Genomic DNA, 22,850 nt, shown 5'->3' on the forward strand with positions numbered 1-22,850 from the left:
CTTGTACAATCTAAGCCAAGTGTTCCTTCTTTTAAAGGATCTTTACCACATTGCTGCCATCTGTTCTCCTTTTATAAACTAACACTGATTTCTTTTCTCTGTTCTCAAATCCCTTTTCCCCCCCCCCCCCCCCCCCCCTTGAATCCAGGTTGTGACAGCTGCCAAAATTTTCTTGATATTTCTTGGTTGGGGCCGAGTGCTACTTCAAGCGGCTTTTCGTTTATTTGGTATATGGTGACCTGAGTTCATCATCTTCCAATTGAAGTTAAAAAAATGTCGAAGGAGAATATGGGATGATGACATTTGATGTTTATGTTTCTGTAATATTTAATGAAGTGCTTATTAGAAAATTGGAGTATCTTATGTAGAAAAATTTGGGAAGGAAGAATTAATCTGTATGTGAATTGCTAAACGATTTTAGTGAATATAATTGAAAATTTATTGACCTCCTCTTAAGCAATAAATTTTCAATCATATTCCCTAAAATCATTTTAGCAGTTCACATGCAGATTAATTCTTCCTTCCCTGCGCTAATTACACAGATTATTGACTTCCTCTTAAGCATTTGTAAGCAGCTGATGTTATTTTCTCTACCAGTTTTGGTTCTCTTGTTCTTCACTTCACCTCTTCTTTTTCTTTTTTGAGATAATTCACTTCACTCTCTCAAACAACTGATCTTCCCCTCGATACACCCATCTCTTCAACTCTCTCTTCCCAAACAACCCAATTCTTAAATCAAATACTGGTGCATTCTCTCCAATGACCGACCTGATTTCTGTTTTCATCGAACAATGTTTCTCTCCAACTCGAAGCGGTTCATTCTCATCGGAAATAAGTCATACGACATCATCTGCGAAGGAAGAAAACTCGATGGACTTCGAATAAGTGAAAACGGCTGCAGATACAGGTAGTTAATCAGCCTCAACAGAGACGGCGTGAGATGGATAACCGAATCACTCAACGACTTATACTGGAACAAGAGAGGGAAGTCCTGGGGTAAAAAATTTAAAGGTGACTAGTCGTGTTTTTCTGACAAAAAACTGAGATGTTTCAGTAAAAATAATTTCTCATAGTATAGGTGGTGAGTCAGGCTCTCAGTTTTTGTACGAAATTAGTGAAAAAATTTCATGATCATGTATCTGGTTGAAATTTTTGGTGGTTAAAATATTTTCTTTATATTTTGGGTTTTGCACCTTGTCCCCATTTTTATTTCTGAAGTTTCTCGTATTAAGTTGTCAATTGGTTTTTTTTTTGCTAGCTATGGATAGCATCTTTGTCATGTTTTCTTCCATCACTTTTTTCTTTCGCATTTGTGAACCAGTGCAATAATGTTGTTTTTTTTGTGTGCATTCATGTTCTTGCTCATCTTTTGCTATCTAAAAGTGTTCCGTTATTCCTCTGAAAAATAGAAACAGAAAAGTTGTCATCATTGAATATATATAAAAAGGTTGAATTTTGCATGAATAATGTTTCTTCATCTTAGAATCTTGTGACTGATTCTTCTTCTTCATTTTGGGACAGTCTTTTCGCATTCAGTTGTTCAATTTGTTCTACTATGTAGTAATACTTTTTTCTTTTCTCTGGCTATCATTAACACAGACAATGGTTTTGATTGGAGAGACTGGCTCCGGCAAGAGTACGCAGTTGGTTCAATTCCTTGCTGATTCAGGAATAGCTGCTGATAAGTCCATCATCTGCACTCAACCCTGAAAAATCGCTGCTTTCTCATTGGCACGTAGGGCCAGGGAAGAAAGCAATGGGTGCTATGAAAAATCAGTGATATCGTATCCAGCATTTTTGTCTTCTCAACAGTTTGGTTCTGGGGTAATATATATGACGGACAACTGTTTGCTGCAGCACTACATGAAAGATAGGAATTTGTCCGGGATTTCGTGCACCATTATTGATGAGGCTCATGAAAGAAGCCTGAACACTGACCTTCTTCTGGCATTGGTTAAAAATTTGCTTAACTGTCGGCTTGATTTACGGCTTGTCATAATGTCTGCTACAGCTGATGCAAAACAGCTTTCAGAATATTTTTTTGGCTGTGAAATCTTTCATCTGATGGGGAGCAACTTTCCAGTTGATGTCCAATATGTCCCTAGGGCCACCGAGGGAACTACCGGTTGCGGTAGCATTGCTTCATATGTTCACGATGTTGTAAGGATAGCTGCAGAGGTTCACAAAACAGAGGAAGGAGGGACAGTTCTAGCCTTTTTGACTTCTCAAATGGAGGTAGAATGGGCATGTGAAAGGTTGGAAGCTCCCTCTGCAGTTGTCTTACCCTTACATGGGAAGCTTTCTTTTGAGGAGCAATTTCATGTTTTTCAAGATTACCCTGGGAAAAGAAAAGTCATCTTTGCTACAAATATTGCAGAGACATCACTTACCATTCCTGGAGTTAAGTATGTTATTGATTCTGGAATGGTCAAAGAGAGTAAATTTGAACCTTTCACTGGCATGAATGTCCTTAGAGTTTGCTGGACCAGTCAGAGCTCTGCTAAGCAGCGCGCTGGCCGTGCTGGGAGAACAGAACCTGGAAGATGCTATAGACTTTACTCAGAATGTGTTTTTGAGTCAATGCCTCCCAACCAGGAACCCGAGATTCGCAGGGTTCATCTAGGGGTTGCAGTTCTGAGGATTCTTGCTTTGGGCATCACAGATATAAAGGGTTTTGATTTTGTTGATGCACCTAATGCTGAAGCCATTGACATGGCCACTCAGAATCTTGTTCAGTTAGGAGCTATTACACAGAACAAAGGTATTTTTGAATTGACTGAAGAGGGAAAGTATATAGTCAAATTGGGTATTGAACCAAGGCTTGGCAAGTTGATCATTAGTTGCTTTCGTTTTAGCTTGTTGAAAGAGGGCCTTGTTCTTGCTGCTGTTATGGCAAATGCCAGCAATATATTCTGCAGAGTTGGTAATGACGACGATAAGCTAAAAGCTGATTGCCTTAAGGTGCAATTTTGTCACTGCAATGGTGATCTCTTCACACTGCTTTCTGTCTATAAGGAATGGGAGTCTCTGCCTGACAGCAGGAGAAATAAATGGTGTTGGGAGAACAGCATCAATGCCAAATCCTTGCGAAGGTGTGCAGACGCAGTCAAAGAGTTGGAAGGTTGTCTCAAAAATGAACTTTCTGTTATCGTTCCTAGTTACTGGGTCTGGAATCCGTATAAGTTACTCGAGCATGATACTCATTTGAAAAAGAGCATACTTTGCTCCCTTTCGGAAAACATTGCTATGTACTCCGGATATGATGATCTTGGTTATGAAGTGGCTTTGACCAGGCAGCATATTCAGCTACATCCATCATGCTCTTTGCTGACATTTGGTCAGAAGCCAAGATGGGTTGTTTTTGGTGAAATCCTGTCAATTACTAATAAGTATTTGGTCTGCGTTACTGCTTTTGACATTGAATCTTTGTCTACTCTTGAACCTCCTCCTATGTTTGACAACTCAAAGATGGAAACAAGGAAGTTGCAACTTAAATTGATTACTGGTTTTGGCAGCGCCCTACTGAAAAGGTTTTGTGGGAAGTCCCGCAGTACTCTGCTCTCTCTTGTATCACGGGTTAGAAGTGCTTGTCTGGATGAGAAGATTGGTATTGAAGTGAAGGTTGATCAGAATGAAATTCAACTATTTGCATCCTCGGAAGACATGGAAAGAGTTTTCTTCACTGTAAATGATGATTTGAAGCGTGAACAGAGATTGTTGCGTAATGAATGCATGGAGAAATGTTTGTACCATGGGCCTGGAATCACACCTTTCGCACTGTTTGGAGCTGGGGCTGTGATCAAGCATCTGGAACTTGAAAAGAGATTTTTGACTGTTGATGTTTATAATTCAAATCTTGATGCCCTTGATGATAAGGAGCTCGTAATGTTTCTGGAGGAACGTACATCCGGTGTTATCTGTTCTACATTCAAAGCAACGAGCAGCGGAAAAGAGAGTGACGAGAATGAAAAATGGGGCAGGGTAACATTTCTCACTCCCCATGCTGCTAAAAAGGCTGCTGAGATTAGTGAAGTTGATTTTCATGGCTCTATACTTAGACTAATTCCTTCACGAACATATCTTGGTGCTGATCATAAAATGTTCTCATTCCCGGCTGTTAAAGCAAAAGTTTATTGGCCTCGTAGACAGAGCAAGGGAATTGGAGTTGTCAAATGTGATGTCAATGACATCCATTTTCTGATTGACGACTTCTCTAACCTTGTGATTGGAGGAAAGTTTGTGTGGTGTGATCGAAGTAAAAAGCATGCAGATGCTGTTGTGGTAGGTGGAATTGATAAACAGCTTTCTGAAGCTGAAATTTTGGATGTTTTGAGGATGGCTACAAGCCGGAGAATCTTGGATTTTTTCCTGGTGAGAGGAGATACTGTGGTAAATCCACCTGGTGGTGCTTGTGAAGAAGCCGTAATGAGAGAAATATTTCCCTTCATGCCTAAAAGGAATCTCCACAATAACTGTTGCCGTGTCCAGGTCTTCCCACCTGAACCGAAGGATTCTTTTATGCGAGCACTCGTCATCTTTGATGGGAGATTACATTTGGAGGCAGCAAAAGCTTTGCAGCAATTAGAAGGGAAAGTATTGCCTGGCTGTCTTTCGTGGCAAAAAATAAGGTGCCAGCAGTTGTTTCACAGCTCCTTGTCTTGCTCTGCATCTGTCTATGCTGTAATCAAGAATCAGCTGGATTCCTTAGTTGCAAGGTTCAAACATTTAAGGGGTATGTGTAGCGTGATTTAGTATTTCTTTTAATCTTATTCATCTTTTATAGTTTATTTATACATGCAAAGGAAGTTATTGTATCACTTGTGCCTGTACTCTCTGTCCCTCTCTTTTGCCTTTCCTTTGAGGAAATTTATTCCACTTGTGTTCCTTTTTAGTTTTCCCAACCTCAGTAGAACCTAAATCATCAAGAGCTTTTCTGGTAGGACTTATAATTGCAAGCAACACCAAAGCCCTTCTAGTATCTTCATAATTTTATTTTATAATTGCTGGCATTGTCAAATATGCAGTTTCTTTACATGGTTTATAACACAAGGCACACAAAGCCTTTTTTAGCTTGCTATGTATGTTTTTAGCGTGTAGGTACCTTAAAAGATAAAGATAGATAGTTATAACTGTAAATATCTCTCTGTTGTATTATCATTGTTGGAGAAATGCATAGATGAGTACATAATCCACACGGTGCACTTGTGACTTGATCTGCTTTTCTGCGGAGAGATGCTCTTGATGGTTTTAGAGATGGAGGTAGCAACTGGTCAAGCAATCTCTTGAAGAATAAGGCTCATGATTTATGCCTATCTTAGTCAACTATTTTAAAATGCAGAGTTTCTTTTTGCCCTATATGGAATTACTTGAGCATATATTTCCAAGATTATTTAGGACTCAACCTTTAAAATATGTTATTTGCAGGTACAGAATGTTATCTAGACAGAAACAGCAACGGCTTCTATCAGGTGAGAATATCTACCAACGCTACAAAAACTATTGCAGAGTTGAGAAAACCTCTTGAAGAACTAATGGTAGGGAGGAAAGTAGACCATGCCTGCCTCACTCCAAATGTTTTGCAGCATTTGCTCTCTAGAGATGGTATCAATCTAAAGCGGTCAATACAGAAAGATACAGGAACCTTTATACTCTTGGATAGGCATTGCCTAAATGTACGGATCTTCGGTACCTCGGGGAATGTTGACAGGGCTGAAGAGAGATTGGTTCAGTCCCTTCTCGCACACCATGAAAGCAAGCAACTTGAAGTCCATCTGAGAGGTCTTGGCTTGCCCCCGAACTTGATGAAGGAAATAGTGAATCAATTTGGGCCCGATCTACAGGGGCTCAAAGATAAGGTACCGGGAGCTGAGCTCACTCTTAATGTTCGCTACCATATAATTTCTGTTCATGGTGGCAGAGAATTGAAGCAGAAAGTTGAAGAGATCATTTATGAGGTAGCACGGATGAGTGTTGGTTCATCGGAGAAGCACAGTGATGAAGTAACCTGTCCCATTTGCTTGTGTGCAGTTGAGGATGGCTACAATCTGGAGGTCTGCTTACATTTATTTTGTCGGTTATGCTTGGTAGAACAGTGCGAGTCCGCGATAAAAAACTTGGATAGCTTTCCAATATGCTGTACCAAGGAGGATTGCAAGGCTCCTTTTTTACTGACAGACTTGAGGTCTTTATTATCAAGTGAGAAATTAGAGGAGCTCTTTAGAGCTTCTCTGGGGTCATTTGTTGCAGCCAGTGGGGGTGCCTACAGATTTTGCCCATCCCCGGATTGTCCCTCTGTATATCGAGTTGCAGACTCTGGGACAGCTGGGGAGCCATTTGTCTGCGGAGCATGTCATGTGGAGACATGCACTAGATGCCATTTGGAATATCATTCATACATTTCGTGTGAGAGATACCGAGAATTCAAGGAGGACCCAGATTCATCACTTAAGGAGTGGTGCAGAGGGAAGGAAAATGTGAAGGCTTGCCCAATCTGCGGATATACAATTGAGAAGGTGGAAGGTTGCAATCATGTGGAATGCAAGTGCGGGAAACACATTTGCTGGGTCTGTTTGGAGTTCTTTGCTAACAGTAATGACTGCTATGATCATCTGAGGTCTGTACACATGAGCATCCAATGAAGCTTTTTTAACTGCCATTGACATCACTAAACATTTACAGGTTTAGGTTAGTCCTTGTATATATTGACCAAATGTAGATAGATATTCAATATGTGCAGCCTTGCAAATCGCTCGAGGCTAAACATAATGAATGAATGCTTGCTTCTGTACATATTTATCCTGCTCATCTATAGATGCAATTTTCCACCACTTCAATTTTTCCACTCAGTCAATACTCCATAAAGAAAAGTCGATGTATTGTCATTGAGAATGAAAAAAGAAATGGGATAAAAATTGTATCTTGGTTTTTTGTTCATGGTTAGAAATTCAAAAAATGTATCTACAACCAAATGCTATTCCCAAACAAAGTGCTAAAGCCACAAACCAACCTACCCCTCCTCCTCCACCATCTTCTCCCTCCATTGATTTCTCACAGCACCCATAACAAGAATGCTTCTCCTCCCATCTCTCCCACTTTTTCTGCAACACGCGCACCTGAATCTCCAACGACTTAACCCATTGCCGATATGCCAACGACCTCAAAGACTCCTCCAACAAAGCCTTGGACATACAATCCCTCTCCTTCCCCAATCTCTCCACCTTCCTCTCCGCCTCCCTCGCACGCGTCTGCGACAATCTCAATGCCTTCAAAACCTCCAACTTCTCATTCCTCCCCTCCTTGCATACATCAACCTCGTACCCTTCATCTTCGCGTCCCTCGATGCTGCAAATCCTGTTCATGGACGACATAACCACCGTCTTCTCCGACCACGAGAAGATCTTCGACGGCGGAGGAAGATCGCAGTTATGCATGAACTCGAAGCTGGATTTCTGAGAAAGCAGAGAGTTAGCATCTTTAATCTCGTTCGACATCAACCTTGGTTTCTTGGATGCCCATCCCGCCATGGATGATGTAGTCTGGGATTTCGATCAAGTTTTGAGAGATGGGTAACGAGGGTGTTTGGTAGCCAAGAAAAGGAGAGAGAGAAAAAAAAAAGAACAGAGAAATGGTGCCGCAAGAAACGGGGAAGGTATTAAAGAAAACGTTTAATAAGCAGTGTAGAGAGCCCTTATCGTCTTCTTTAAATAGAAGAGATTCGTTTCTTGCAAGAACAGACAACCATGGACGTTCAACTATAAATATTGTAGTCGTTTAGATTCCTAATCGGAGCTAAAATCAAAGCTTGCACTCCAAACTTCCCTTGATTGGATCAAAATTCTTCAGTTTTTATAAGCTAGCCGACAAAGACAACATATGATGGGTACGGCGCCGTTTTAGTCTATTTTTACGTCAGGTCTTGGCTTTCAGATTAAAGGCGATTTTGGTTTTAGTTCTTTTGGGCTTTCAAGTAATATCATTAAAAAAGCTTGCGTTAAAATAAGCTTAGTGTTAGACTATAAATCTAATTATGTAATAAAAAGATATTCATTGCCATAAATAATAATCTGAAGCTCAGTTTGTATACGCGTTTTACTAATTAAAAGTGTGTTTTAGAGTCTGTGCGATCAAGTATTTGTTACTACATGATTGATAGGTTTAAATTCAGCATATTTATCGCGAAAAGAACAAATTCGCTAACTTGTTGGTGAATGCTGACTTCTCTTTATATCTGGGTCTCCATTCACATGCTTAAATATCGGATGATTTCCAACAACTTCTCACTAATGATATCATAAATGTAAAGGTCTAAAACTTAAATGACAATAAAGTTATAAATGAAATAGGAAAATAAAATAATAGAGTTAGAGTTTACATTTTTTATACAATATTTTAAAATGCCCAATAGGGATATAAGAATGTCTCTTCTAAAAAACAAACCAAAATCAAAAAAATAAACGAAATGCAAATAACTAATCAATCACAGGACAACCTTTACTAGCTTTTAAAGGAAGTTCGTGGGGTGAACTATTTACAACTCCCTTGTTGATCGGGATCTGGATATTGGTTCTTTTGATATGAAATAATTAATGAATGGGTGAGCTACACTAACCTAATAAGAATATCACACTAATCACAAATACAAAAAATTAAAAATTGGTAAAAAATCAGAAAAATAAACAATAGAGCCCTTAATTTAATGTAAATTCATTTACTATAAAGAAAACCATTTATTATATATTTGTGTAACAAGTCTTCTCTAATAATAACTTATTAAAACTCATATCCATGCATTATCTATTTATCACATAGAAGATAACAATAAACAATCATTTTATATTTTTACCACTTACCAGTACCCTTGGGGGTCCAGAGGGATGTCCTCCTACTCGTGAAGCTAATATCCAATTAAACAATTAACCGGTCGTCCCCATACTCCGTCCGGTAATGAGCGCCAAATATTCCACCACCTCGATACCCCGTCCGATATGAAAGTGAACCATATCTCTCAAACTGACTTCCCAGCTCCGTCCGACTGAGGTAACGTTCACGGTAGGGTTCTCTATGTACCAAACCCGTCCACCCTTTCTCGGGTACTTAGTAAGTCTTTCCCATACAAATTTTTATTAGTATAACAATCAACCGCGTAATAACCATATCTCATTTTATACTCACAGTTTATTTAGACAACAATATAGTTTAACACAACTAAATAATTAATGATTGAAATACCGGCACATAATACAAGGGAAACAAATAACCAAATAACCAAAAAGACCCTAAAAATCATCAATTGAGTTACGCATAGTATAATAGTAACCAAATATACGTAATACAAAAAAATAAATAGGAAATCGAAACGAACATGAACTAATCGGTTCCGACTCTACTAGTGACCTGTAATTATTTTTAAGGTTCTCTAATTTTTTATAAAAATACATAATTACTAATTATTAAATCTCAATTTGTTATAACGGAGAGAAGAGTGATGGATCCTTATTCGAATCGGTCTCTGAAACACCGAATTTTCTACTGCGCCTACTGGCGATTCCTGAATTTTTTGAATTTTCCTGCGAAGATTAAAACACGTTTCACATATCTAAAAATACCCCCCAAAAAACTCAAAATCGATGTTAAAAATCTTTATAGCCAATTTCGAAGTTCCAGCACGACAGTGCCGCCATGCTTCGGCACCGACACCACCGCCCTTAGTGGAAGTTTGCCTCAATCTGGTCGTTTTTGGCTTTTTTTGGCTGGTTTCGACAGCTTTTATACATATTTATGCGAAAAAAACACATTAAAGGATCTCGGTTGATAAAAAAAAATCAGAAAATGAAAACCTACCAATAGTTGAGTTTTTTGGGTGCGGCGGCTCTGTCGGCTCATATTTGCGGCTGGAATTTTTTTTTTTGATTAACTTATAGAAAATAGAACAATGAATACAACAATGAAAAATTTATACGAAACATGAAAGGGGAAGAGGCTCATTAGAGAAGGTTGCAGGTTTTTCCCACGGTGGCTCCATTGGGCTTTACCCGTGGTTTCTGGCTCACCCGTCATTCGTTTGACTCCGATATGACCACATGGGTGCTCAGAATCAAATTCCAAGTGGGCAGGAGAATTTTTCTTCTTTTTTGGCGGTTGGAGGTGGCTTCGGTGCGGTGGTGGTCGACTCCCTTCTCCAGCGATTGGTTCTTCTTCTCTGGCGGGAGGTTAACAGCTAGGTTTTGGGTTCAGTGTGATGCGAAATATTTATACCCATCTCGCGTTAATCTGAGTCATTCATCGCATTTGATCTCGACCATTCGATCGCGTCTAAGGAGAAAACAAATCTGGATCGTTCATCGCATTTAATCTCGACTGTCCGATCGTGTTTAAGGAGGAAATAAATATGGACCGTTCATTGTGATTTGATCTCGATCGTCTGATCACGTTTAAAGGGAGAACAAATCCAGACCGTCCACGATTGCAAGATCGATTTCGGGCAGATCACTTGCGTGGCATCTCACGTGGCACTAACATCAACATGTCTTGTCATGCGGCGTACTCCTATTCGTCGGGGTTGTTGATTGGGCGGTCCTACGTAATAAATTTTTTTTTATTTGCACTATGACCCCCAATTTCTGATTTTTCTTTCAAAAACATCCACCGAATCCAAATTTTTACTTTTTTTTCTAAAATTGTTTTCAATTTCATCTATAATCTTTTTTTTCATAAATTCAACAAAAATTAAAATAAATTAATTTAAAAATAAATTTTTTTATATATTTAAAATGTTAAAATTAGTTCCGAACCAAATTTTGGATCCGGCTATTACAACTCTCTCCCCCCTTAAAAGAAATTTGGTCTCTCAAATTTGTGTCCCTCTCACTCAATCAAACAGTTAGGGATACTGGGCTCTGAAGTTTGATTTTACCTCCCATATGGCCTTTCTCTATGTGTGATTCTGTTATAGAGCCTTAATGAATAGAATTTTTTAGTTACGGAGTACTCTGCTATTTCGGTCTACAATGTCCAATTGTACCCCTTCATAGAACAAATCCTCCTTGAGTGAAAGGGGCTCGTGGGCCAAGATGTGATAGGGGTTTGAGTTGTACTTGCGTAGCAACGACACATGAAATATATTATAGACTCTAGATAGTTCTTGAGGTAGTGCTAGTATGTAGGCGACGGTACCAATTCTGTCTAAGATCTCAAATTGTCCGATAAATCGGGGATTTAGTTTCCCTCTCTTACCAAATCTACTGATTTCCTTGAAATGAGTGACCTTGAGGAACACTTGATCACCTTCCTCAAATTCCAAATCCCTCATTCAATTGTCCGCATAACTCTTCTGCCTACTCTGAGCCGTCTGGATGTTTTTCCCGATCTTAACTATTTTGGCTGTAGTCTCCTCCACAAGATCTAGATCGAACAATTTTCTATCACCCACCTCTTCCCAACATTGAGGGAATTCTTTCAGTAAGGCCCAAGCCCAAGACAGTTCTTAAAGACCCAAAATTTAAAAAAGCACCTTATATTGTCCAAGCCCAACATTAAAAAACTCTTTGTCAAGCCAAAGCCCAAACAATTTATTAAAGACTCAAAAAGGGCCCAAACCCAATAGTGAGAAAACTCTCAGTTAAGCCCAAGCCCGAGAAAGTTATTGAATGCCCAATAATGTTCTCCTCTCTCTAAGTAAAAATAAAAGAATTCAGGTGTATTAATAAGCTTCCAAAGCTGCAAGAAGAGCAATCATTTTAGGTATACAGCGTAGCTTTCTTTGTCTCGAGCCGCTGACGGAACGGTGACGTTTCCGCGTTTGACTTCTGTAGAAAAGGAGAAAAGGAAGCTGCCGAGTAAATGCACACAGGTCTTCGTCTTCTACAGAAAGCGAGATGTCTCTGATCCACCGTCTTCATTATGACATTTTGTAGGAAAAAAAAAAATTCAGATACCCACAGTCGAAGACCTCATCAGAGTATCTTCGTCTTCAATCTTTCAAGCCACTTTCTCTATGCTGTAAAGTAATATTAATCAAACCCTTCATTACATCTGTTCATGGCTTGATGATCACTTGATCTTCCTCCCCTGTTTCTACTTTTTCTCTTCTTCAATGCCGATTTTCCATAGAAAACTACTGTTACCATTTCTCGGACAAACAGATTTTCGCTTTCTCATCGTCTGTTGCGACGAGGAATCGAAGCGATATGGAGTTTGCGAGAAGGAGAAAACGTGTTCCAAGACAAACTTTTCTCTGTTACCGCCACCGCCTCCGGCGGCTCCTCCTCCACCGGAGTTTGATTCCGGCATAGAGATCTTTAGCAAACATCATTTTATCTCAACTACCCTGATCGTCGTGGCTTCTTTAATCGCTTGTTTTTTCCTCTTTGCCATCGTGTGTGCGGTTTTTAGGTCTTACTATCGGAGAAGAAACAGATCGCGCCGGCGACAGCCGATAATTTTTGGCACACAGGATTTTCTGGACGAAGATCACGGCCCGAGGGTCGACCATCCGATTTGGTACATCAACACGGTTGGGTTACAACAGTCGGTGATTGACTCGATTGCCGTCTTCAAGTTTAAGAAATCTGATGTGTTGATTGAAGGAACTGACTGCTCTGTTTGCTTGAGTGAGTTTGAAGAAGATGAAAGTCTCAGGCTCTTGCCCAAATGCGATCACGCGTTTCACATTCCCTGTATTGATACTTGGTTAAGATCACACAAGAACTGTCCACTGTGTCGAGCTCCAATAGTCTCTGACGCCATTGTTGCTCAAGGTTCTCCTCAAACAGAGGTCGACTCGAACGAGTCGAACTCAGCAGCGATAGAGGAGGAGGAGAGTCATGGAGTTGAAGGAGGCGAGACCAGTGAAGACAGATCTGGAAGTACATCGGAAGATTTAACGAAGATCAGTTTGAGGAACTACGATTCTGAAGGCCGAATTTTAAGCGATTTAGGAAACAATCAGTTAACTGCAGAAGAATTGCAGCCGATTAGGAGATCGATTTCCATGGATTCATCTTCTGCTTCGGTGATTTACAATGCTGTGAGTGGAATTTTGGCTGATAAAAAATTACAACCTGGAAGCTTTGACTCTGAAATGGCGAAATTGAAGATTGTGGGAAAGCGAAGCGGGAGTGGAAGTTCAAGCTTATCGAAATTCATGAAGAGTTCTTCAGCGAGGTTGCAGAAGGGACCTATTCCGATGAAGAGATCCTTATCGTTCGCGTCGGCAAGAAGAACCAGCAACCAAGATTTAATTCTACCCCTTTGAGAGGCCAAGTTCCAGACGCTGTAAAATCCCAAATCAAGAAACCCGTTGCATATATAAACATATATATATACATATATAGAGTACTGTGAATCAGCCAGTTGGAGTCTTAAAGGGGGAGATAGCATATGTACAGAGAAGAAGAAAGAGTTTGGAATATTTGAGCTGGTTTTCTAATCTGGTAAAACTTGAGAATCAACCAATTTTAATGTTTTGTTGCAGAAAACAAATCATTTGATTAGATAATGTTTACCAGTTCAGATCTTTTTTCTCTTCGAAATCTGAATTTTTTTTAGTTTTTTTTTTTTTTTAAAATACTATATAATATCATGTATACACATTATATAATATTAAAATTTTAATTTTAGAAATTAATGATGCTTTATGTACCGTATAATTTTGGATAAATTTTTTTAATAAAAAATGTGAATTAACATAATTAATTTATTATTTTAATAATATAATATATGATATTAATATTTTGACTGAAAAGTCAACGATTCTCATTAATCTGCGAGTTATGTCTTATTTGATTGAATGGGCTACGTTCACATCTGGGCCCATTTGGATGCTGACTGAACATTCAATGCTTTCCTTGACTAATACCTGGACTCAAGCCCAACTCCCAACTTAAACTTGTCTTTGTTTTGACACACCCACACACATATATATATGGAATTTGATATATGTGATACAAACGTGTATATGTATATATATATATATATGGAGAGTATTATAATTAAAAGTTTGAAAAGCTAGATGATCTTCGAAGGCTGTCAAATATATATATTCATGGCAGCAGCTCCTTGTGTACTCATAAGGAAGGAGCTTTATAGCTTTTCTTTTCGACTTTATAGCTTTGCTTTCTACTCTGCATGCTTCCTTTCAAACTTACTTGTACGTGAACATCGAATCTCTACTTGATATACTTCGCTTTTCAGTCCATATCTTCAACCCTTTTTTTAATATAAACTCTCCACATATATGTATATAGATATCTATATGTTCGTATATATATATAAACAGTGCATCCATTGTCTTAACGATCAAACTTTATGTGTATCTCTACTTGATGCATACCTCGCTTTTCAGTCCATATATTGGCCCTTTTTACAAACCCCATATATATATATATATATATATATATATGTTCGTATATATAAACAATGCGTCCACTGTTTTAAGGCCAAGCTATATATATATATATATATATATATATATAATTATCCAAATTGAATACTCAACTTTTGGTAGGGATTTTTCAACACTGACAACATCATGATTCTTCCCATGACTGTAAAATTAGGTATCTTTCAAATTTTAATGATACCTCTTGCTTATCCATTCCTATATTATGGTCGCTCGATAAGTTTTTTTTTTTTTAATTCATAATTTAGTTAATTAGGTTTTTAATTCCTAAGTTTTATGATTAATTACATTTGTTTTAATTAAAATTAACATAAATTTTATTAAAATAATATAATAAAAATGATATCGTATAGTAATTTCTTAGTTCGAACAATTTTATTAAATTGCTAGATTTATATATTTGTAATGTTGGATTATATTTTGTTCATTATGTTTACTATTATGATACTTTAGATTATGTAATTCTATTGTTATTGAGTAGTACGAACGAGGGATTCTTTGAGATATGTAGTACAATAGAGAAGAAACAAAATAACAAATAGTAAACTATATATATATATATATATATATAACAATGGGAAAGTCTTTTAGCCAGAAATGAATCTGTCTGCCTATCATCATCACTAAATAAGTAAACAAGAACATGGAGATGTTAGAGAAAAAAAGATGTTGGACTTTTTGATTTCCCAAATATACCAAGTATGTATGTATATATATATATATATAAACATATATATGTACACAGAAAATAGTTATTTATCATTACCTACATAGACCCACTATCTCTATAGCCCTGAAAAGTAGAATTACATTAAAAAAAAAAAAAAAAAAAAAAAAGTCTTCAACTTTTTCCTTTCCTAATCTCTTACGCTTCCATTAATTAACTTACATGCCAGCTTAATTTGTATAGAAGCTGAATTGTACAGTGACTGAATAGGAAACAAGGGTCAACCAATGCTATTTGTCATGACTTTTGGGCCTACTCTGTCCCCCAAAGGCCCACCTTTCAAAGCTTCTGAAAACTTGCATCATCACAAAAATTTTCTTTTCCATCCTTTAATTTCTTCAAAATTTTAAGAAAAACTTTCATTACCTTTCAAAAAATAATTAATTTTTTTTTCTAATAATATTGAATGTATAAAAGATTAATTACTTTCCCAAAAAAAATCTTTTTACTTTTCTTAAAAAATTATCATAAACTTTTAAAATACAACTCCGAAATATCATATTCGACGAGATTCTTATCACATTTGTTAATAAATCGTTTATAAATCTTCTCCGAATGAAAATTATGTTGGCGGGTTATAATATTTTATTTGGATTATGTTGCATGATATTAGGAACGTCTACAATTATCGCACAAAAGGGAAAAATTCTACATGATTCTTGAATTTTTGTCATGAATTCTCGACTAACACTAGAACAAATTTCTGTATATTAACAAAAAATTTGAACGAAATCGAAGAGACTAACTAATTTCGACAGGCAAACAAACTAGTTCATATTCACTGAAGACAAGTTTTTGGTAGTACAAGAAAATGCTAGTAATTAGTACAAAAATAAAAATTCTAAACCTAATAAGTTGGACCAAATTGAATTAAAAAAGAAATTACAAGTGGAAATATTTTTTTTGCAATTCACCACACTGATTTTCTAATTGATGAATTTAGCTTCTTCTTGGATTCTAACCACCATCTCATAAACAGCAGCTGCTATCTCATTCACTGAACCCAGCTGACAATCGTCTTCAACCTGTCTCCAAAATTAACCAAACTCAAAGTTATTCAGAAAATTTTGGATTTTTTTGTTTCTTGATTATCAACAATCTGGTACTGTATATGCTTAATTTAGTCAATTTAGTGATAATTAATCATTATGGAGCGAGGTTAAGTTCGATGTTTTGATTATCTTGGAACGAGATTAATATAAGAACATTCTGATCGTTAATTACCTTGACACTAAAAGAGTAGAGGACCATGTGTTGAGAGGCGGTGAGATTAAGGTGAAGAATGGTGAGGCCTAAAGAAGGCAATCTAGCTATCATCTTCAGTAGCTGTTTTGGTTGTCTTCTTGACAATATTTTGAGGTTGACATGAGTCTCCACCATCGTAACTTCAACGTCGGCAATGGCCAACTGTTTCTCGGCCGTTGATTTTGATAACGAGACTGAACTGTTATTAATTTTGTTGGGGTTCGATGAGGATGTTGAGAATTGGGGGAAAGCAAAGAAGTCTGAGAAGAGAGAAGAAGAGAAGCCACCATTAATGTTGATTTCTGAAGCTTGGTGGAATTCTGTCATCTTCTCGTGACCTTCAAGTGATTGGAGGAGTTGCTCAAGCTCTTTCACGAAGTTGATTGCTCCCCCTACTATTGATGCTTGGTCCCCCTATTTGTACAAAAGTTAAGCAGAACTGTATATTTTTGTGTGTACTTATTAAAAGATTATATTATAATTACCGTGTATATATAAAGTGGCTAACTAGAATTGGTAAATTTTTCTTTCGAATTGATTGAAAACATCAACTAAAATCAAGAAAAGAAAAATAACTATATATACTTGTTTTGTATAATTGGGTAAATAACTTTATAAATAAAACCCATAAATGGTTTGGTGATAATTTGAATAGAGAAGGAAGAAAAATTGGAAAAGCTATCGTACCCTTTGAACAAAAGAGGCAGGCATCATGGAGCGAAGAACAGCAAGGTACTCATTCATTTGCCTTCTCCTATTACGCTCAACGGCAATGTGAGTCATCCTTTGATTCTCAACCTGTTCTTCATTCTTCACATTCTTCGCTCGCCGTCTCTTTCGCCGGCACCGCGTCGCTGAAGCCAGGACTTCCTCCGGACCCAGCTGCTGGAACCCATCGCGGCCGGCGGAGTTGTTTTCCGGCGAGGAAGAAAACGTGGGAGCTTCCCAATGAAATTCCTTCATGAGAATATTATGATTTTCACCGCACAAAGGCTTCTCATCCTTACGGTCTAAACCGCCGGGATAGCAAAAACCGCCTGCTATGCTGTATAAATCTCTCGAGCCGCCGTAGCTATACGTCGGGTCATGATGAAACACCACTGCTTCAAGTGCCATTCTGATGATGATGATGATTTCTTGCAAGCAATATCTTAAATGTCAAAAGGAGGAGGAAGAGTAGAGTATGAAGAAAAGAAGGTGGTCTAGCTAGCTTATAAGTCGTGCAGAAGCTATACAAGTAGTGGCTGATTAGCTCATGGGTAATTAAGGAAGAAAACTAAGCAGATTACGTAAGTACTGTAATTGTCTTCTCCTTTTCTTAAACAGTTTTAAAATATATGATTATTCCTCCACCAATTTGCAGAGGTTGGTGATTCTCTTTCTCATATAATTACATATAAAATTATATAATGAAAGAGAAAGTTCTCATTTTCTTTGTCATTTTAGGACCAAAATGTTGAGAATACATAATATGTTTCATATATATATATGTACGTATGTATGTATGTATGTACGTGATAATAATATATTGTTTAGAGGAGAGGTAGGAGTGGTAGAGTAGTACTTTTGGTTGTGTTTCGTGCAATGACAAGTCATGAATTAAATTAAAGTCTTCCAGAAAGATTGGTCATTTAAAATCAAAGTCACATTCTCACAGAGAATCATAAAAGTTTTAGTAATGTTTATTATTATATGTTATATGTAAGTTTGAATTATATGAATTAATTTCTGTGTTTGTGTGTGTGTGTATACATATATAATATGTGTGTGTAAAGAATATTAATGGCGTTGTTCTCTGGGGAGTCGGGAGAAAAGGTAGGTTTGATTTGGTGATGATGATGATGATATATATGTATGTATGTATATATATATATATATATATGTATATACAAGTAAAATTAAGGGAGCGAGAGAGTACGTGGCAGGTTGGGGAAGTAAACTAAAGCGAGTTGAGTAGCAGTGAAGCAGGTTGGGAGTCAGTGTTAATGTCTGCCAGAAAAGAGAGGATCCATGTGAACAAGCCTCTTCTCTTTTTTCAAAAATATTCCTACCTTACACTTAAACTATAATATAATATGTATATATATATATGTGTGTGTGTGTATAATTTCTGGGTTGAACAAAAATAAGCCACACATTTATGAATTAAATAATTTATGAGGATGATACATACGTATATTATATATATATATATTCTTATAGAAGACAATTAACTATGGTTTATTAATTAGTAGCTCTGGGAACCAATTGATTTAGTGGGAAAATATTGGAAGATTACATATATACATATATACGTGTGTGTATATATATATATAATATGTTTTTTAAATAAAATAAAATAAGATTCTAATTATCATATACATATATATATTATCAGTTAAGTTGAAATTCTAATCTTTTAAGAGACCTCTACAAGGTGATTTGCATGCACCCCCATACGCACGCACACACACACATATATATATATATATATATCGATCTCCTATTGTATATGCAGGCGATCATTTGCATGCACCCCAAATACAAACGTATGTACATCTCATATTGTGTATATACTTACAAGTATAACAGTCAAAATTTAAACTTTAAGTGAAATATTACTTGTTCTATTTCAATACTTGAGATAATCTTGGCTGGTGATCTACTTCCACAATTTATAGTGTATATATATATATGTGTGTGTGTGTGTGTGTGTGTGTGTGTATGTATATATATTGCAGCCTAATTAGTTTTTGGACTTAGTCAAAACTGATCAAACTCATTTAGACTTTCAATCATAAGAACATGATATATACATATACAGTAGAATATAAGTATATAGACAGACAATAAAATAAATGTATGTTGTGAATCTATGGAAATTATAAAGATTCTTTCGCAGAAAAAGAGAGAATTGTGATGGCGACATATCTTCGTCTGTGCGAAAGAGAGTGTATGACATATTTGTATGCAAAACGTTTCATGATTCATAGGAGATGGAGAAGGACACAAGGAAAACGAAGAGACCACATACATACATACTTATATATATACATATACACACACATATATATATATAGAGAATTTTCTTCAATTCCCGTAAGAGTAAGAGAAATATATACTTAAATTACAACATATTATAAAAAATATTAAAATTTCGAATATTCAACTCGTATAACGAAGAGATTATAAAAGATTACGCCGATAAATTTATATAAATATTTCGTTTCGTCTTATCATTCCGACAATTACATCATTATTGTTACTTAATTATTAATGTTTTTTTTTTCATTTTCAATTTTCATATATCTCGAGAATCTAAACCCGATTCGAAATATCGATTTCATATAGCCCGTAGTATCACACTCACATGGATTGTTGTATGTTTGAATCTGCTGTGATGAAACATGGTGGGGCTAAATCAAACTGGCTCAGGTGTTCATTTTCTTGCAAAGCCAAACAGCAGCAAATTCATGAATCTCCTTTTTTGCGGGCGTTGTCTGCACAAACACACACATATAAACACATATATATATATATATATCTGTGTGTGTGTGTGTGTATATATACACATACCTTTATCAGGGGGCTCCAGAAATAGTACCTTGCTTTTGCTTGAAAGAAATTTCATATTGACAGTCAAGAAACGGCAGGAAAAGCTCTACTTCTTTTTTTTTTTGTCTTTTTTCTTTGCTTTTGAAGAGTATTATATTCGCTTTTTTCACTTGTTTAAACCGTGTGGTAACGATGTGGGACATAAATTGAAAATCTTCAGTGCTTGAAATATAATATAAAGATACCACCGTTATAAATTTACAAGAGATATTAACTTCAAGTCAGACAATACATTCGTATATATTATTGTTTAGAGGTTGATTGATATATATTATCTGATTAATAAATATATAAATTTACTCAAAAAAAAATACTTTATAATATATTAAAAAAATTAAAATACATAATTTACGTAAAAATACAATATAATTAAATAAAATAAATTATTTACTATAGTGTACGTCAAAATATATATTAAATAATAAATTAAATTAATTTTTTTAAATAAAACTTTAAATGATAACGTAAAAATTTAATATAATATCTTATACAATATATATTCGTACTATACATATTTTTCGGTGCTAGTAACTGAGTAAATAATTTATTTTTTTCTTTACGATTAAATTATTGAAAATAATTGCTCAATTATTTGTCAAGTACACGACCAAACCTATTAATTTTTAAATGATTGATATAAAAACATTATTTTAAATTAGAATATATATATATATTAAAGTATAATCTTACTTAAATTTATGATTTCATATAAAAAAAGAGGTTTAGTAATGAATTTAATTAGTTAAGCAGAGATTTAGTCGTGGGAAAATGTAATTAATTTAGTTAATGAAATATTAGAGATAGAATTTTTTTTTTTTTTAAATATAAAAAAGAATTTGTCGTGACTCGCTTGGAGAAAGCATCTGGTCAATTTTGGATTTAGCAATTCTGCACACGTGGTGAAGTCTTAGCCTGACATGTCGGGGTCACGTCCAATGATTAATTCCAAATTATTAATTATATGATATTACCTTGAAGGCTTATAAAATTCATAATAAATATTATTTTTAGGATATATATATATATATATGTGGAACAGATTTATAATACATAAAAAAAATTTACACAAATTCTAAATTTATTTTAAATTTATTTTTCTAATTCTCTCCTTTTAAAAGGAAACATGTAAATTTTTTTTTCTTTAGGTAACGATTAAAAAATTAGATCTAACGTAAAAATAAATATTTAATTAATAAATAATTCATTTTTTGATTTTCGACTCTTTTAATTATTACATATGTTCTAATTCGGTGTAATATAATATGTATATTTATTTATCTTTTTACTTAAAATTGTAGCAGATTTACAACACGATTTTAGTAAAATGATAAATTTTAAAAAAATTATTTCATAAATACTTACCGTGATAAAAAATAGTAAGAGAACAAGCACACTTTGGCTAACAATATAATATAAAGTTGAATGTTATATTTGAAATTATGAATCGTTTCTAAAAAAATAATTTATTGATTTTATCTTAATTAATTGGACGGTAAGTATAATAATTTACTTTACGAATGAAATTTTTCATTTAAATCCAGAATGTCACAGGTGATATTCTAAATTATCTTTAGCATACTACTTTAATATCTATATATAATATAATCAGTCGTGCTACAACTTGTTTGAAATGATATAATATACATTATGCTCATTATCTCGATTTGTGATTTAATCATTTAATTTAAGTAGATTAGTGCATACTTAATTAATTGATTTGTAAATAAATATAGATTATAAATAGGTGTATGTATGTATACATGGGGTTATACACCAGCTTGTTTAATCTTCTAAACTTATAGTTTAATAATTGTTGGTGTTTAGTACTCGATTAGAAGTCAACAGTATTGTAAACACTTTTTGATTATTTCGGGCAGTGTCGTCGTGACAGGTGACCAATTAAAACGTAATTAAATAAATGTATAATATATATATAATTAATTATTCTTTTATTATATATATGTTTCAAAAAAATTATTAAATATTACCTCTTGCTATATAAAATAATTTAGTCCCGAACATAAAATTTTTTATTGGAACCCATTTCTTTATGTGATTAAAAATAAAATTATGGAATTTTATAAATTAACTCTCTTTTATTGCTATATATATATATATATATATATGTATTCATGTTGTCTTTTAGTTTATGAAATTAATGAACTAATTAAAAAAATATAACTATATTTATAACAAAAATGCATAAAATATAAATTTGGTTTATTAATTATTTTATGAAAATTGTATTATTTAATAGTACTAAATCATATAAGATAATTTATACTTTTATAATTAAAATGGTAGGTTGGTACGATCGTGTGTGTATATATATATATATATATATGTATATAATTTTGACAATAATTGGGTTGTTGACCTCATGTATAGGGATCATAAAAAGGTGTATATAGTTGTATACTACTATTGCCGGAAATATCCATTCATTTTTTGATGATTTATGAAGCAAACTTTGAAAAATATTATGCAATCTATTAATATGTATGTATATAATTATAATATAACATTTGAAAACCAATGAGATTTAGTATAGTTTTTTTTTATATAATAATCTTTATATTTTGAATTAGATAACAAGTATATATTAATTATAATATAATCTTGTAATAAAAATACGTGAAAAATAAAATATAACCCAAATTAACTTATAAATAATTATTATATGTACTATTAAATTTACACATTTTTATATTTAAAATTTTATATAATGTACATTTGTAATTAATAAAAAAATTAAATTATATTTTATATTTAAAATTTTGAATATATAATATTAAAATTTTATCTCTGTATTGTATATAGTTATAAATAATAGTAAATTATTTTTTATTTTGAAAAAATCGAAAAAAAAAACCCATATAATTTTTG

General features: G+C 34.6%; 3 protein-coding genes and 1 long non-coding RNA gene across 4 annotated transcripts; 2 read left to right on the plus strand and 2 right to left on the minus strand.

Annotated features, from left to right (window-relative positions):
• Positions 1-447: 447 nt before the first annotated feature.
• LOC148266175 (ATP-dependent RNA helicase DEAH11, chloroplastic-like) lies at positions 448-6,827 on the plus strand. Its single transcript, XM_088217123.1, has 3 exons — positions 448-1,011; positions 1,600-4,732; positions 5,425-6,827. Exons 2-3 carry the CDS (start codon positions 1,834-1,836, stop codon positions 6,636-6,638), a joined length of 4,113 nt encoding a protein of 1,370 aa, XP_088073249.1. The 5' UTR covers positions 448-1,011; positions 1,600-1,833; the 3' UTR covers positions 6,639-6,827.
• Positions 6,828-11,742: 4,915 nt separating this feature from the next.
• LOC110814458 (uncharacterized) lies at positions 11,743-13,529 on the plus strand. Its single transcript, XM_022041937.2, has one exon. It carries the CDS (start codon positions 12,092-12,094, stop codon positions 13,250-13,252), a length of 1,161 nt encoding a protein of 386 aa, XP_021897629.2. The 5' UTR covers positions 11,743-12,091; the 3' UTR covers positions 13,253-13,529.
• A 2,324-nt stretch (positions 13,530-15,853) lies between these two features.
• LOC110814405 (transcription factor bHLH94-like) lies at positions 15,854-18,081 on the minus strand. The gene is made up of 3 exons (XM_088217124.1): positions 17,058-18,081; positions 16,350-16,784; positions 15,854-16,150 (listed from the first exon to the last, which is right to left on the minus strand). Exons 1-3 carry the CDS (start codon positions 17,484-17,486, stop codon positions 16,052-16,054), a joined length of 963 nt encoding a protein of 320 aa, XP_088073250.1. The 5' UTR covers positions 17,487-18,081; the 3' UTR covers positions 15,854-16,051.
• Positions 18,082-19,468: 1,387 nt separating this feature from the next.
• LOC148266176 (uncharacterized) lies at positions 19,469-20,082 on the minus strand. The gene is made up of 2 exons (XR_015818229.1): positions 19,926-20,082; positions 19,469-19,849 (listed from the first exon to the last, which is right to left on the minus strand). It is a non-coding gene; the product is annotated as an uncharacterized LOC148266176 (long non-coding RNA).
• Between the last annotated feature and the right edge of the window lie 2,768 nt (positions 20,083-22,850).

The sequence above is a fragment of the Carica papaya genome, chromosome 4 (assembly GCF_054855325.1).
Source record: "Carica papaya isolate Zhongbai chromosome 4, ASM5485532v1, whole genome shotgun sequence".
In the NCBI taxonomy this organism is placed as follows: domain Eukaryota; kingdom Viridiplantae; phylum Streptophyta; class Magnoliopsida; order Brassicales; family Caricaceae; genus Carica; species Carica papaya.

Coding starts and splice junctions, on each gene's coding strand:
- LOC110814405 (XM_088217124.1), bottom strand. CDS start 17,486: ATGGCACTTGAAGCAGTGGTGTTTCATCATGACCCGACGTATAGCTAC. Junction 16,785..17,057: donor CTGCCTCTTTTGTTCAAAGG/GTACGATAGCTT, acceptor TTGTACAAATAG/GGGGACCAAGCATCAATAGT. Junction 16,151..16,349: donor TCTACTCTTTTAGTGTCAAG/GTAATTAACGAT, acceptor TTTTGGAGACAG/GTTGAAGACGATTGTCAGCT.
- LOC148266175 (XM_088217123.1), top strand. CDS start 1,834: ATGACGGACAACTGTTTGCTGCAGCACTACATGAAAGATAGGAATTTG. Junction 4,733..5,424: donor AAGGTTCAAACATTTAAGGG/GTATGTGTAGCG, acceptor TGTTATTTGCAG/GTACAGAATGTTATCTAGAC.
- LOC110814458 (XM_022041937.2), top strand. CDS start 12,092: ATGCCGATTTTCCATAGAAAACTACTGTTACCATTTCTCGGACAAACA.